Raw genomic sequence first — 16,551 nt, 5'->3', positions numbered from 1 at the left:
TTCCTTTGTGTTACTTTATTCAGATCAAGATACAGTAGTACAGCATCCCAACTGTGGAGAGAATTCAAAATAAAAATAAAAGCACAGTCTTCGTAATACAGGACAATCAACAATCAAGGTTTATTCAAGAAAAAAATGAGGAGGGGTGGGGAGGAGAAGGGAACAGCGGGAGTAGTTCAGGGAAAGACAAAAGTTTCTTTTATCAACACAGACGATACATTTATTCAACCCGCCCATAACCACCCCAGCTCCCACCCCATAATAAAACATTATGCAGCCTTACGTACACATGCTCCATGTCCCCCATCCCACTTTCTTTGAAAGCATGCACTTGTTCTCCATCGTGTAGAGATTTGCAAGCAGGAATCGCTGGATGGCTCTTTACATTCTGACCTTATGCTTTTAAATCTCATGTATAGTGGAGGACTTAGCATGGATTTGAAGGAAAACTGGGTGGCTTTAGGACACAAGGAGTGCCATGGTTTTGTTAATCCCCACAGCCCTGATAGCTGTAGTCAATTTAGTTTTACCATCCCCTCAACATCTAAGGAATAAAGTGTCCCTCGCAGAAAAAGAACAATGTTGTCTCTTTACAGAGCAGGAGGTGAAAACTGTTTACCCAGGCATACTAAAAGAAAACGCCGCTGCTTATCAGTCATTGGCACAAAGATTAAGAGCAATGCTGAGAACATATTGCAGAAAATTACAACTGACTGCTACTTCCCACCCTAGCACATCAACAAACTCGCTGAGGATTTGGGGGAGGGATAATTATGAGCAACACTTTACGACCGAGCTGGTCCCTATTACAGTGGGCCGAGGTAAATCATTCGTTGACCAATTCAATCTGTGTTGCCGCAGAGAACAAACAGTGCACAAGGGCATGGTAGTCTGGTAGACAAGAGTTGGGAAAGGACACTATTTAAGACTGATTACCCTAGTATGTGCGATCATTAATTGCTCATCAGATTACATGCAGTTATGGACACCCATTATTTCTTTGTCAGAGCGTTATACAGAACAATCCTGTGAAGTATTTAAGAGACACAACAGGTTTGGTCTGGTGGAGGAAAAAAAAACAGACCTGCAAAGACTTTTCCATCACTTCTCTGGAGAGCCACAGCAGTGTCTCAGGGAAAAGAGGGCAATCAAAGGGCTGATTTGGGAGGAAGCTCAGCAAATAAACAGCTTGCTGCACCATCTGCTGCTCAAAGTTTGCGTCTAGCGTTGGGAGAAAAGCGCAGCAGCACGGAGAGCTAGCACAGCCCTAGGTGCTAGGTAGCGAACACAGACATGTGGTAAGCTGCAACGACTGTGACTACAGTACAACAGTGGCCGAGGATGTAGAAGGGAGGAATGTGAGAGGGGTTCTGGTTAGCGATGCCTAGCTAGTACAGCAGCACATAAGTCAACATGCACCACTCAATGCAATTTTTTAACACTTTGCCTTTGTTAAAGCACCCATTTACAGCGAAGAGGAAGGTTAACGAAGAAGCCTGTGCTATGCCTGGACATGTTCTACTATTGGACAGTAAACAAAAGGAAGAAAGAAAAAGGATAAAACAATTGTTAACAGCTTTCTCTATACATTTACCAGTTGTTCCTGAACATCAATAAATATCTTGTAAAAGTGTTTGTGTTGTTGTCTTGGGTGGTTGTCTGAGTTTAGCCATGTTGGGTTGGTTATGCTAGGGCCAGAACTGTGTAGAGAGGAGAAAAGGAGAGGAATTATTTCTACCTTTAGTTTCAAACCATGACAAATACGATGTCTAGTGTTACACAATTAATCAAAATATGGAAAATACCATATCCAAATTACAGGAGCTGCAGTTCTTATCAAAGTTAAGGTGAAGATTATGCAAATATTATCATTCCCACTAAAATGGTGCCTCATATTGCCATATCTTTCAAAAATAACCACATTTTGATTGCTTTTACATATCCCGCAGCCTGATTCATGTCATTCAAAGTCTGCAAAGATTAAGACAGACAAAAACGCTTACCACTGATAGCCTCCTGGGCAAAGTACTTGACATCCATGTCTGTGTCTGTGGCCAGCTTCTCCAGCACTGGCTTAACTTCTGTTTGAAGGGCACTTGAGGACAAAGATGATGAGAGTTATTAGACAGACTGTCAATGTTGGTGATGGTACATTTCTGTCACTGTGAAGAGAAAACATCTGATGCTAAAGATGAAAGGGACATACTTGCTGTCAAGGACGGGGCCGATTTTCTGAAGGGATTTGGCCACATTGAAGCGTACGTTGGCCACCTGGTCATTGGACATCTTGAGGACCACTGGTAGCATCTGCTTGGTGGTGATGTCCTGGCCACATGCCTCTGACAGAGCCTGACACAAACAATACAGGTGGTCAACAGCAATGACAATGAACAGCATTTACAGATGATGGACTAATAGCTTTTTAAAAAGGAACATATACTTTATCAGTGTCTAAAAAACTACATGTCACATTACTGGGACATTAAATCCTTCAAAATAACTAATGGGAGATGATGGCATTGACTCACGTTGATGCAGAATAGAGTAGTCATCCTGTGGAGGTAATTGGGGTCGTTGGCCATGCCCAGCACTTTGGGCACAATGGTGTTCTGAGCCCACTCAGCTCCAAACTTCTCCACCAGCTTCATTAGGTTACAGGTGGCTGCCTCACGGATGGCGTACACTAGAAAATTAAAGTGACAACAATCTGTGTGAAAGGTGCGCTCGAGTTTTGTCCACTGCCGGGTCTCTGCGGTGAACGGATCACATGGCTTAGGTCCTGTCTTTCTGACTGCATCTGGATGTTGCTTAATGACCCCCTGAATCATATTCTTGTCTACAACTTTGTCATCTTGACTCAAGTTATGCAGATTGTATTCATATGATAAAAATGTCTTTCAAGAGCCCTTTTCATAGAGGGTGCATGATATGGCCACTACAAAGTCTGTTCATGACCCCAGCTTTCCTTTCATAGAACCAAATGACAGTGGGATAATGCTGCCCCAGTGTGTAATTTTAGATACCATGTTAGCGTTATGGAAGCAAAAGAGGCGTGACATGCAACACAAAAGCACTGGCCTAAAATCGGTAACGTCAGCAACACTGTCAATCAATAACCGTCTATATTGTACGGCGGCTGACCTCTGCTGGGAGGGTAAGAAGCTCCTGGACCCCATTGTTATCTCAATTGGCGGACATTTTCGGTTATTGTTGTTCTTCTTTGAGTTAGCTGCTAACCGCTACTACCTGCTTTTTAGATCTCCCAGCAGTGGGTCTCATACATACATACATCACTGTCACAATATCACACCCATCATGCCAGCTGTCTCTTTAATGTAGACGGTGATTCGGCACCCTAACTACCTCAGCTGCTGGCGCTGAGTTGAAACAACTGTCTCTCCATTTCATGACCAAACCTTATATTAAGAACAAGGCAAAATAATGGCATGACATTCCACTTTGAACAGGCAACATGAAAGGGGCTAAAGTCTATACAGACTCAACTCAGTATACTGACTTCATACACTGAGAAATCAGTTCCATTAAAACGCCAGAAATCATTCCATGCATGTCATGTGAAACGTCAAAACGATTTCTTAATAATAGAGTCAGAGAGGGAAGGATTCTGGGCTGATTTCTGTAGTCCTGTCTTTCTTTGAAGGGCTTACATAAGGGTGGCACAGCCCTAACCCCAGCCACAGCCGGACACACGAACACACACACACACACACACACACACACACACACACACACACACACGGAAACTCACACCAGCTGCATTCCAATGATGTAACCCAGTTGGCCCTTTGTCCTCAATAGCGAGTGTGTGTGTGTCTCTCTCTCTAATTGGAAAACTTGATGTGAAGGGAACACTATATACTCTGAGTGAAACATTTATGCAAAAAACAGTGTTCTAGGTTATAAAATAGAGCAGGGTGTGTTGTGTAGCTCTATGGGCACACAGCTCTTCCAGGAATTAAATGTGGATGATCGTCTCTCAGAACGAGTTAAACTGTCAGGTAGAGAGAACAGCCAAGGGCAACCCAGCTCAGATATAAGCTCACCCACAGTGACCTGACTGTGATTTCTAACTCTGTTAAGTACAGTATAAATCCACAGCATGAGTTGCAGGTTGTGGCCAGCGAGAACAAGGTTAAACTAAATGGGTTAAGTAATGCATAGAGAATGTATGATAAGGCACAACAGAGTAGCTTAACTGTCCCACGGTGGCACAAAGTCAGACAAAAATCCTGATAACAACTGATCAAAACCATTGTACTACAGGATGTAGCTGTCTTTCACATTGGCCTTTACATACTAACAGCTATCATATACTATACATGGCGGCAGGAAGAAGAGGGTTTCTTATTCACAGCCTTCTATTTGGCATATACATGAAAGCAGAGATCTGCAAATTGCCTCATCTTACACCTCCCTTAGCTCCCAATTTTCTCACTTTCACTAATAATACAGTATCACTTGAGCCCTGCATGACTAGTCGAGCTCAAGAGCAGTGATGCTAAAGATATGGAAACTATAGACAGGATATATAATCAAAGAAATCTGGAGTCAAATAAAACAGTATTCACTACTAATGCAACCCTGCCCTTGTGTTGCATGGAAAATAAGCATATGTATCAGGAGCTGTATGAGACCATTCAAAAAGGGATAGTGCACTGAAAAGAGTGTTACAGCCTGCTGCAGAGCGCCAAAGCAAATAAAATGATCACAAATGGAAAATGTGGGGATGGAGTTCCTTCCCAAGGAAGTTGATTTGTGATTTTTGTGGTTATTGTGAATACTTTCAGTGTAAAAACATTTTAACAAGGACAATATTTGGACTAGAATAAAAGAATATTGCCATAAAGCTGCTTACATAAGCATTCATGTTTAAGCAACCACTCGTAAAATACATTCGCTATGTCATGCAGCAACACAATACAATTTAATTTGTGAGTTTAACTTGTTAATGTCTGACAAAGCTCGCCGGAAATTTTTGACCTATAAGAGTGCCTTACCGTGGTCGATAAGCCAGGCCATACAAAGGGTGTTGAGTTTCTCATCAAAGAATTCCACTCCCTGAGAAAAGACAGTGTAATTAGCTTTCCTGGATGTTTACAGTCAAAGCCTGATAAAGTTTGTCTGCACACTGCAAATATTTCTAGTTCTACACGTGGTCCTAATTAAAGAGACCTTTAAAACATATTCTATATGGGTTTCAGCTGTGTTCCTAGACTCCATGACTCACCAGCTGTCCTGCCAACAGGGGCATGTACTCTATGATGGCGAGGCGGACCCTCCACTTTGCATCCTCTGCCAGCTCTACAATGGCCGGCAGCAGTGACTGGGAGAGCTGACGGATGCCAATCACCTCGTTCACACAGTCTAGGTTGGAGATGATGTTGAGACGCACCTCAGGGCACTGTGACAGAAAAAGTTAAGATGATTAAGTAAAGCTTATGGCAGCATGCCTTCATCACTAGAGTCCTTAGATATCAGACAAATCATGAAGAGCAGATAAGACTGCATTACAAACGCCATTAAAATTACCACAGACAGTGGGTTTAAAAAGAAGGTCATTAGGAACTTAATGTACTTTCAACAGCTCTTACATTACAGGAATTATTTAGGATATATATAGAAAATTAAGGCGGGTCACTAGCGTCTTGTGACGTCTAGCATCGACCAGACTGAATCACAACGTAGATTTCGGTGCCAGAATGTGTGCGCAGCAAATGTGCAGTCAAAGGGGAGCTCACATGTGTGACAGTGACGCATGACATGAGGCTTCTGCAACGGAAGCAGAGACTATTAAGTTAAATGAAGCGCTGCAATGTGTGCACAGTTTAGGCTATTTTTCAGTGATTAAATGCTACAACTCATAAAGACTCATGCCGGGGTTAGCCCTGAAGTTGGCAAGCAAAGTTAGCCTCCCAATGGAACTAGGCCAGGGTCACCTAAGGTGGACTGTTAAAGTGTCCAAAACAGATAATGCGGAAAGGTCTGGCTGTTGAGTCTCTCCTGAGTTAAACAGACAATTATTGATTCCAACTCAATTATCAGTATTTTGCTGTTATTAGCACTGCAACTCTTATTTAGACTTAAACCATTGTACTTGGGTTGGGGTTTATTTCTTACAGGAATTTGTTTCCTGAATCTGTTTATAGTGTTTTGTATTCATTCATATTTACATTTTTTAAGGACACGACAAACTCTTAAAGGTGTAGTATATAATCTGGTGAAAGATAATTGATTGTTGAGTCTTATACTCAGGTCGGCGAATACAGATGCTTTGTGTTGGTGGTTAGGCCCATCTAAACACCCAAAGCATCTGTATTTGATGACCTGGGAATGAGACTCAACAATTAACTACTTTTTTCTAGAGTTGCATACAACACCTTTAAGAGTTAGTATATTGTTCAATTTCAAGTTCTTTAATGTCCCTGACCGTTGTTTTGTGGTTTTCTTTTTTTCTTTTAGGGCATCAGTTCAGGAAGTGCACCAGTATCGTTTTGAAACAATTGTTTTAGAGCTGATATCAGTTAAAAATTAAAACAATAACCAACCCTATTGTGGTCTGCTGTACACCTGTGTTGACTGTCTTGTATAGGAGTGATTTGCTGTTAGCAATGATATCTTAATGACGTAGAAAGCTCTACAGACATCGTTTGATGATGAGCCACATTTTTGATATTTCTGAACTGGGTAGACAAATTGTATTTATCTGATGAACCTACATTAAAAATAATAATAATAAATCAAACTTGAAACAGTTTTCACATTATATTGAACAACCATTTTTACTCTTAAGTGCAATTTTCTTGGCTCCGGTCAAGCCACTTTGGTCACTGTAAACAAAACAGACTTCCAAGTTGTTGTCCAGAATCATGTAGCCCAAGATTATGTCCAAGAGCCTTAAATGGATCTGCTTTAGTTCAAAGTTTGACAGAATATTAACAACTAGAACAGCTAAACAGAACTCTTCATCCACATATTCAAAAAAAAACCAAAAAAAAAAAAAAAACCCAGAAGCCCTACACTGCATGATGCTTTGACACTCTCAGTCAGGCCTGTTAACTAAGTGGGAACATAGAAGTAGCCAAATAAGGCATGGTGACTATTTGAAATAATTCAGCTTTTAAATGAATGGCATGTCTGCAGAACACTCTCCATCGTGCTCCCTTTAAACTGTCCTCAGATAGATGCACCTTGAATTATCGAAAATTTGCAAGTCAAAGCTGTCAGTTTAGACGGAAATCTAATTAGACAGTCTTGGTCTTGCGTTTGTGCTGTGAGGAAATGGGGCCATCTTTAAATAGGACTAAGAAAAGCAGCGACAGAACTGACAGCCTCGGGCCGTCCAAAACATCTATATACATTTGTGTCTAACCTGCCAAACTCACGTCTAATCTCAACGTGCATATTAATATGTCATGGAAATGTATTCATGGGACAAGATGTGACTGGGCTATTGTTGTTCTAGATGAACCTGTTATGTTAGCGGATGATGATTGTTCTTATACATTCCTCCTCTAAAACCTAGCCCTCTGTAACCCGACCCTAACCAGACTCATAAAACACCTTGTTCGACATTTTTGTTACTGTAAAAACCCATAAAGGTATGACATAAAGGTATGTCTAACACAGAGTCACAAAAATACCTGAAATGCAAGGCAAATGAAACTGGCCACATCCTGTCATCAATCTATGTGCTATATGTCTAAATAGAACCGTTGCCTTGCTCAACCTACTTAATACCTGCATTTGCCCTTTACTAATCGACATACAATAAAAAGGCATCTGGCAATAACCGATCTAGTTGCACTGTGTCCAGCTTTTCATTCTGCTTCTCTCTAGACACAGCAATTCAGTCTTCTAATTGTGAGGTCTTAGTCTGGCTGCCAACTGCATGAATCATCCTCCTACCTAACCAGGTGGTAGCTAGGTACATCTGATGGCTGCGACTAAGTGGCTTAACCCTGTCTCAGACGTGCTGATCACTGAAGGCCAAAGAAGTTGGTCAAACTCAGACGCCTCACAGGAAGCTTTTGTTGTGAATGTTACCAAACTAAGCGCTGCCTTGAGAACTATCTAAAGCCAGCTATGCAAAATATAAAAGAGAAATTGAGGCCCACGATTACAAGTCTGGATCTCCTTTACCTCGTCCTTGAGCTGAGCGAGGAAGAGAGGCAGTAAGTGCTCTATTGTGTTGTCCTTGCCCAGGATGGTCGAAAGGCCCATTATGACAGAGGCCAGGGCTGACTTCACATGCTGGTTGGTGTCTGAAACAAGTTCCTGGTCAGAGACGGGACACACAGGAGACAGAGAGATCAGCACAAACAAATAGTTAAGACAGAAAGTACGTAAATAAACATCAGAACTACTGCTATGGGTCATATTCACAACACAATAGAGAGAGGGAGGCTATAATCGACTTGTGTTTAAATACGCAGCAAAGTGGACGTAATACCAGTGCAGACAACAAACAGTCATTGCAGTTAACTACTGTGGGTGGAATACTTTCAAATGATGTAGACAGAAACAGAAATGGTATAATATAATTAGGGGACACAGAAATTGCCTATTATCCTGTCATGCTCACTGATTAAATGGACTGCATTTATACAGAATACTACATCAAACCACTGACCTACAATTGGCAGATGACAGCTCTGATTCCGGAGCCAGAGTTGCCTCATGATTATATTAAACATATCTGATCAAACCAATATCACATAGCAGCTTTTTAGTACTAAGAATTATGTAACTTTTTACAGCTTTCTAAGGTTGTTGCTGCCTGTATAGTTTTGTTCCACTGTTGATATACTGACAGGAAAAACAGAATGAGTCACAGATCTGTACCTTTACTTATAATAGTCTACAGATCCTGGAATTTCACTGCAGTAATCGTTATTGCGATTAAAAAAAAAATCAGCTGGCAATGATATAAGATTTTTTAATCAGTAGCGCTATGACTGAACTTATTGTTGAACATAAAACAACAGTGCCACCTGGTGTTCAAAATCTTACCAACACTGGTACACGGACACACTGTATAACCCACTGTCTTTTGCAGCAGCCCCACATAAAATACCCTCTTAACAGCCATTTATACTTAGGGTACGTTAGTGGGCATCTTTGGATACCTAAATGTCTTTCTAAAGGTTGTGGTCATAACATCTCTCCATTTTTAGTGTGTGTATATGAACACTGTCTACTTGAATGGGTTTTATGGTTTGCTCTGATCAAGAGCATCAAAGCAAACACGGGTAATAAAGCTAGAGCAGTTGTATTATTTCTACATCTGAAAATTCACCAACATGCAAATCATCATTTCAGCCAGCGTAAATATTTTACTCATTGCCTGCTGAGATCTGGGGAGATAAAGTCTACTAGGGCACATTACATAAAGCCTGTAAACAAAACTTGTTTACCACCATTGGGAGAAAAAATTGAAAAAATTTGAACATAAATCAATACTGTGTGTTGTATACGTGCATTGCTTTTTACAGAGAGGCTTTCTAGCTAAACCTGCTGTACTTATAGTAATGAGCACATCACTTTTCTATGCAATGGACAGTTGTGTCAAAACATTTTGAGTGTACACACTTAGAGATTTATATCTGTATGAGACGATGGTGTAATGCTGTTAAACACTGGATTTGCTTGCCCTGTTGGACTCATCATACTTGAGATATCAGCATTTCAGTTGGTATATAAAATATAATCGACATCAAAAGGAATACTGAACAACATTATGAAAATAAGATCTCAGTTGTATAACAACCCAGTTCTCATTAAGGCGGACATCGCACCACCACGTCTGCATAAACGCTTTGGGGAAGACTATAAAAAGATATGCCTCTGGTCCTTTTCCATGCTCAATAACGCATAGCAACTCAAAGTGTTTCTTGTTCAAGTGAGAAGTAAAGCACCGGAGAAATGTCACAATGTGGCAGACTGGAAAGTTTATTTTTTACCTTGACACAGGGCAGAATGTGAGTCATGATGATTTGCTCACGGTTGTCCTCTGGGAGGTTCTCACAGAATTCTAAGAAAAGAAAAACACCATGAATAAAATACAAAACAGACTGGACAAGCAGCTGAAACAAGTTGTTTAATTCACCCCGTGCAATTCACCTTTTCAGCAAGTCACCCGCTCACATTTACTTTATGTGTCCTCGTGTACTGACCTTTGACTTTGTTGGCCGCAGCAGCACGGACCTCGGCTTCACAGTCCTTCAGAAGATTCTGGAAGGCTGGGACCAGATCGTTCTTGGTGATCTCTGGTCCCACTGCTTTCTGGAGCTACATTCAGAAAAAAAGATCATCATCAGTCTCAATATCCAAATAAGCATGTGGGGAAAGTATTATTACACAAAACATGGGTTAGTTTTAATGGAGAGTTGAGAATAAAAGGGGGCACTAAAGGGTATATAACAGGTGACAGAACAACTATGATGGCCTAAGTAATGTGTTATTCTTTTACCAATCATTTTTAATGTTCCAAGTTCAGGTTATCATTTATATTTATCTCATATATATATATATATATATATATATATATATATATATATATATATATATATATATATATATATATTAACCCATTTTCTCTCTCACATGCCAAAGTCCTGAATGCATTGCAACAGCCTTGTTATCCAGTCTGAGTCAGAGAAACCCAGTTAGGGATGCTCTACTCCAACTTTAAATAGGTTACTGTGTCACATAAAGATCTTGCAGCGTTTTTTTTTTTTGGTGAAAGGCGGCAGTCTCATGAATATATATTGGTGCCAATATAAAGCCTTGAAGTAGCAGTTCCTTTTAAAAACTAAATGCACTGACAGAAAAGGTTCAACATGTCCACATGAACGTTTAATCACAAAGTGAAAAATAATGTTTCTGAGCCATTTTCTTCATACAAAGCACATCTAGAATGCTTGAGGGGAAGGTGTAGCTGCACGGACATTTGTACATTTTTAAACATTATCCTATGCCTGAACATATATTAAAATGAAAACTTAAAAAATTTCTGACTCCTCTACTGAATGATGGTGATTTACTGTATACACACAATATTCATTTCCTTTGATTTGTATTTTAAATATCCTATGAACTGATTTGTGAATGCGCAAAAAGTTCAGATTTGTCAAAACACGCATCAAAAATTAAAGCTACCAATAGATATGCCCTTCCACATTCATGTACTAAACATTCTGCTAAAATTTAGAAAAACAAGTGTATAGACTCATACAGAAGCAATCCTCTCACGCATCACCTATCACCCACTAAAAATGTGTGGCTGTGTATTTTTCTGCACTCTGCCCTCTGCCTGTATTTTCTTCGTATTGTCTGTGCTCTGTAGATTTATGGGTATGTACCCCCACAGCGCTCAGGTGTGGTTGGGGCAAATATAGTGACTAGCTGCCAGACTGTGAGCAGCATGCATCCAAGGGACACATCACCAAAAATAATGCATGTATAGTGAGGCAAAACACCTGACGAGAGTGGCTTTGGGGTTGGCTTTTACATTTACTGGTGCATGTGAACTAACAATCCTGCGTAGTATACCTTTAACAAAACTGACCAACACCTTTTGATAAAAGGTATAAAATTGTTAGCAATTCCTTCTTAGGAGGACGATAATAAACCAGTGAATACATGTTATCTCTATTCATAAGAGTTTACAATTTTAATTTCACACACCATTGCTCAACTATTGAATTACAGTACACATGGTTTATACCATATATATTCAAATGCCAGTTTTAGTTTCTCACACTCCTACTTGTGCACACCCTCCGTCTTTTTTGTTCGCTGAACTATTCAGCAATAGTCTTAATGAAAGGAACGTGCAATGAAAAACACAAAACATAAAAATAATAACATAAAAATAACATAAAATCTGCCTAGTTGCTGAAGCACCAATACTCTGGAAGTACTTGCAGCCTGACTCCAACACTATCAAAGAGTAAAAACATTGGGGAAATAAAGCAGCAGAAGAAAGCATCCACTGTCGTTGAGCTTCAAAACAAGCAGTGCAATTCAAGAATTGTTCAGCTGTCTTTGCTAATAATGCAAACACCACATTTGTGTTTCATAGGATGCATTACACACAAAACGTGTAAACATTTGTAATGTAGTTTGCCCTTATCCTTGACAGAAAAATGTCCCCACACTTTTTTTTGACATTTTTTTGGGCCATTTTTGCCTTTATTGATAGGACAGCTAAAATAGACAGGAAAGATGGGGAAAGCGAGAGGGGGTGACATGCAGCAAAGGGCTACAGTTCAGAATCAAACACAGGTAACTACAGAGGACTCAGCCTACATGGGGCAGACACTCGACCAGGTGAGCTGTATGTCGCCTCATGTGCCACACTTTTAAACCTAATTTCACCTCTGACTCAGAACATGTGTGCATCCTGTGAAAAAAATAATTTTGGCCTCCAGCGTTGTTTCAATTAACAAATGTCAATACTGTTTGAGCTAAATGGTTCTTAGGAAATGGACAATTTGACAGCAACTCTACATATATGACATGATTCCCAATTGACATTTTTTGCTTCATTTAACCAGGATACCAGCAGGGCAAAAGAGTCGGCTGCTTACCTCAGAGAACTTGTCAGCCACCATGTAGCGGACCCTCCAGGATTTGTCTTCTGCAGCTTGGCGCAGGGTTGGCATAACCAGGGTCTCAAGGTCCTCCTGAGGCAGCAAAGTGGCAATGCTGACACAAGCCTCCACGGCAAGCAGCCGCACTGAGTCCTAGTGGAGAAAGGCAATGGAATCAGTTTGGCCATCCTTTGGTTTAACAGCCAGAGGGAAGCAAAGAACACAGATTTAAAGACCAGTTTAATTTGAGAAAAAGGAGGAAGAGTGCTGATACCTGCTCATCAGAGGCCAGGGCAGTGAAGAGGGAAATAATGTCACTTTTAACATAATCCAACTCCAGTACTTTGGCAAACTCCCCCAGTTTGGATGCTGCAGCACGACGCACCATAGGAGTGTCATCTGAGCACAAGGTGCGGAAATGCCTAAAGATAACCACAAACAACAACAAGTTTTAATCAGGGAAAACTGACCAACCAAACGTGGTTTAAAGACTCAAACAATCACCACGGGTATACATTTAATTACATGCCTAATGTCATGTCATGTCATGATATACACCACTGTCAAAAAAATTGTATTTAGAGCACTCAAAAAAGTGCTTCTCTTTGTAAAAAGCAACTTACTGGCGGATCTCAGCCTTGACAGTGCTGGAGACACGGGGATAACAGACGCTGAAGAGGCCGCAGGCAGATGTGCGAGAAGTGAACCAGTCACCACTGGCCAGCCGCTTGACCAAAGGCTCAAAATGGACCTCCAGATCAACTGGAGAGTGCTCCTGAGAGATCTTTCGCAGGGACTCAACAGCTTTGTCTCTGACCACTGTCTCTTCCACTGTAGCTAGACTCTCCAGTGGAGGCTGTGAATCAAGAAAGAATAAGGTTAGATGGGGGTTAATGTTATTTAACTGCTCAAAAACACTAGAAATTATGAGAATGTGTAGGTAGTATTTTATACTTTAAATGAATGTTAAGGTAGAGGGGCATACACCAATATTTGTATTTAAACTATTCATTTCACTAAGCTATAATGTGAAATTCCTGAAATGTCCATAACGTAAAAATAATGCACCCCTTTGGTTATCTTCTAATAAACAAATCCTCTAAAAGGGAGCAGACATGAATGAAATCATCAGAAAAACCACACAGCTCACAGCTTGTGCTTCTGTGCTACTACTACTAAAACTGTATCTGTATTCTCATTATGTAACATAATCATTATTTACAATGGACATGGAAATATATAGAGCTGACAACATGGCCCTGTCAAATGATTTCTAAAGTTTACTCAAAAGCAGGGTAACATTTATCCATTAATGAGCATATGCTTAAATCAACTCTCCGGTGACTTACCAATAGACAGTGCACATACTCTGGCCCTCCCACCAACATAGTGAAATTGCCAAGCTGCTCAGCCAAGGCCAAGAGCACCTCATCTTCATCATAGATGGTGTCTAAGGGATTAGAGGAAGACTCATTAAAAACTTGTGAACACACGTTTACAGGTCTAAAGCAATGAGTGACAGCTATTGCAACAGCCTAGAATGGTTTAAATAACAACGCATTCAGCATTTCCCCGTGTGACAACCTTGTGAAAAAACCACTGAGGTCATGACTGCTGTGTCAAACATCAGATGTTTTTTTTACAGGCTAAAGGGATTCACTTTATTACCTGTGAGGAAGGGAAGGAGTTCAGTGCGAGTCCTCTCAACACCGAGGGCCAAAGCAATAGTGGACAGCTTCTTGATACTGTTCAGCCGTAACTGTAAACAAAATGGACATTCATCAGTGAAGCAGGCAAATTTTGTGCAACGTTTTATAAAACAGTGCCAGTGTTTGACTGAACTCAGGTATAGCCTCGCTAAACCCTGTTAAATCAGGTTGGATTTACCGCAAAGTGCATCAACTACAATCTCGGCTACGGTCGTCGTCTTCGCATTACGTAGCTAGCGAGCTAACGTTAACCAGCGTTTCAAAACGATTCGCTAAAATAGCTGAATCAAAATGATAGCTTTACACTCACTGACGTCATAATCATGCTAACAATAATGAGCTATACCCACTACGGCCTTACACGCCCTAGAGTTGTGATTGCCAACTTTAGTCAATGAACGTCAGCTAGCATACTGCGATACGATGCTTTAACGCTAACGGCTAAACCAATGACCTGGTTAGCTTCTTACCCAACTAACCTTTCTATGTTTACAACTAAGCTGGTGTGAACACTGACCGGTCAAAAATAACATTAGCCGTTACTCCGTATTGATAATTAACGTCGTAAATCAAAACAGCAAGTCAGGTACATTGGCAAAGGAGGGTGCGCCCGGCAGAGCATTCCTGATAGGCCTTGGCCGGGAACGTTAGCTTACATATGTGCTAGTTAGCTAGCCTGCAATCGCAAACACGACTGATATTCGGCCTAATTTTACGATACAATATCAATCACGATTAAAGTCAAAACAAATGTTTTACCTGGACATCCTCATTTCGCAGTTCATCAATGAGAACTGCGATAGGGTAGAGAGAGTCGTCTCCATCAGCTCCTGCCATTTTGGATACTGTTGTAGTTACCGAATGGCGCTGCTGTGCCGCACTACGGGGTTTCTGCCAGGGAAGAGCGGCTGCAGGGCCCTCCCACCTCCGCTATTGCGCCGCTGCTGCTGCCTTCAGGAAGCCACCTTAAAAACCGCCAAGGAGCAACTCTTCATGTAAGACCACACAAAACAAGACAAACAACTTCAGAAAAACAAAATTACTTGAACAAACAAAACGTTTAGTGATACGAGAATATCTGAATTGTTATAAAGCAACTCAGTGGTCGCAGAGGTTAAATAATCAAACTATCTATTCAATGACAGAGTCCTGAAATTAAAATTATAGGCTACTGTGAACGCATTTTATCGTTACACAATTTAAACGAGAAGTAGGCCCACACTGTGAAGAAAGACCGTACAAATAATTCAGCATAAACAAATGTATTTGAAAGTTTGACCTCACTTGTTCTATATAAATATACAGATATACTAATGTGCCCAAGTATTTAGAATGATTAGTCGATCAAATTCAAAAGTATGATTCCATGTAGTGTAAAGTGTATATAATGGATTGGACATAATTGCTCAGCTTTATTGTAATTATAATAGGCTACATATCTGTACATAGGCATAGATTTGGGGGGTGGGGGTGGGGGTGGGGTGGGACATGTCCCCCTCAGTATTTAGAATCCAAGAGGTATTTTATGAAATTATTTTGATGAAATTAAAGACTTTTCCACCTTAAATTGATTACCTTAAATTGGTGCGAACAAAAATCACCAGAATGCTTGAAATTGGGTGCAACTTTTCCCGGGAGGACCCCACACCATTTCATAAATTTCCCCATCCACTGTTTAACCAAAAGCTAGGCAGGCTTGGTAGTGTCTCCATTTTTGTTTGTTTGTTTATTTTTGTTCTTGGAAGGTTATTGTAAAAATGTAGTACGTTACAGATTAGGCCACTAGTTACCCTCTTAAAAATGTAACAAGTAATGTAACTATTTTAATCACTTCATCAAAATAATATAACATTAGATTTTATTACTTTTTGATTACTTTTCAAAGAAATGTTTGAAACTGGACTATAGAAACTTTTTATCTTTTTGTACCAAAAAACAATATAATTAAGTGTAACCCCCTTGTAATCGCCAGTATTTTGATTAGTAACTGTAATTTAAATACATATTTTTCCTCAATAGCTGTAATCTGATTACCCTTACATTTATTTTGTAACTTAATTGCATCTTACTTGTTACATGTAACTAGTTACTCCCCAACGCTGCATTTAGAAAATGTATAAATAGACAAAAAAAAGAAACAATTTTCGTTTTGAAAGCTATGTAGTTTACTAAATGCTTTTATTTTGAAAAACGACGGACCGGATATTTTAGTGTTTTTCCGGCTTGTT

The 16,551-nt window shown here is 40.2% G+C and overlaps 1 protein-coding gene across 1 annotated transcript; it reads right to left on the bottom strand.

Annotated features, from left to right (window-relative positions):
- Positions 1 to 15,240, bottom strand: ppp2r1bb (protein phosphatase 2, regulatory subunit A, beta b). The gene is made up of 15 exons (XM_033631734.2): positions 15,083 to 15,240; positions 14,283 to 14,373; positions 13,964 to 14,064; positions 13,238 to 13,470; positions 12,889 to 13,036; positions 12,612 to 12,767; positions 10,194 to 10,308; positions 9,981 to 10,051; positions 8,161 to 8,295; positions 5,249 to 5,422; positions 5,019 to 5,079; positions 2,529 to 2,683; positions 2,207 to 2,349; positions 2,004 to 2,095; positions 1 to 1,700 (listed from the first exon to the last, which is right to left on the bottom strand). Exons 1-15 carry the CDS (start codon positions 15,158 to 15,160, stop codon positions 1,684 to 1,686), a joined length of 1,770 nt encoding a protein of 589 aa, XP_033487625.1. The 5' UTR covers positions 15,161 to 15,240; the 3' UTR covers positions 1 to 1,683.
- Between the last annotated feature and the right edge of the window lie 1,311 nt (positions 15,241 to 16,551).

Source organism: Epinephelus lanceolatus, chromosome 4 (genome assembly GCF_041903045.1).
Source record: "Epinephelus lanceolatus isolate andai-2023 chromosome 4, ASM4190304v1, whole genome shotgun sequence".
In the NCBI taxonomy this organism is placed as follows: Eukaryota; Metazoa; Chordata; class Actinopteri; order Perciformes; family Serranidae; genus Epinephelus; species Epinephelus lanceolatus.
This window is presented reverse-complemented; position numbering and strand designations above follow the sequence as displayed.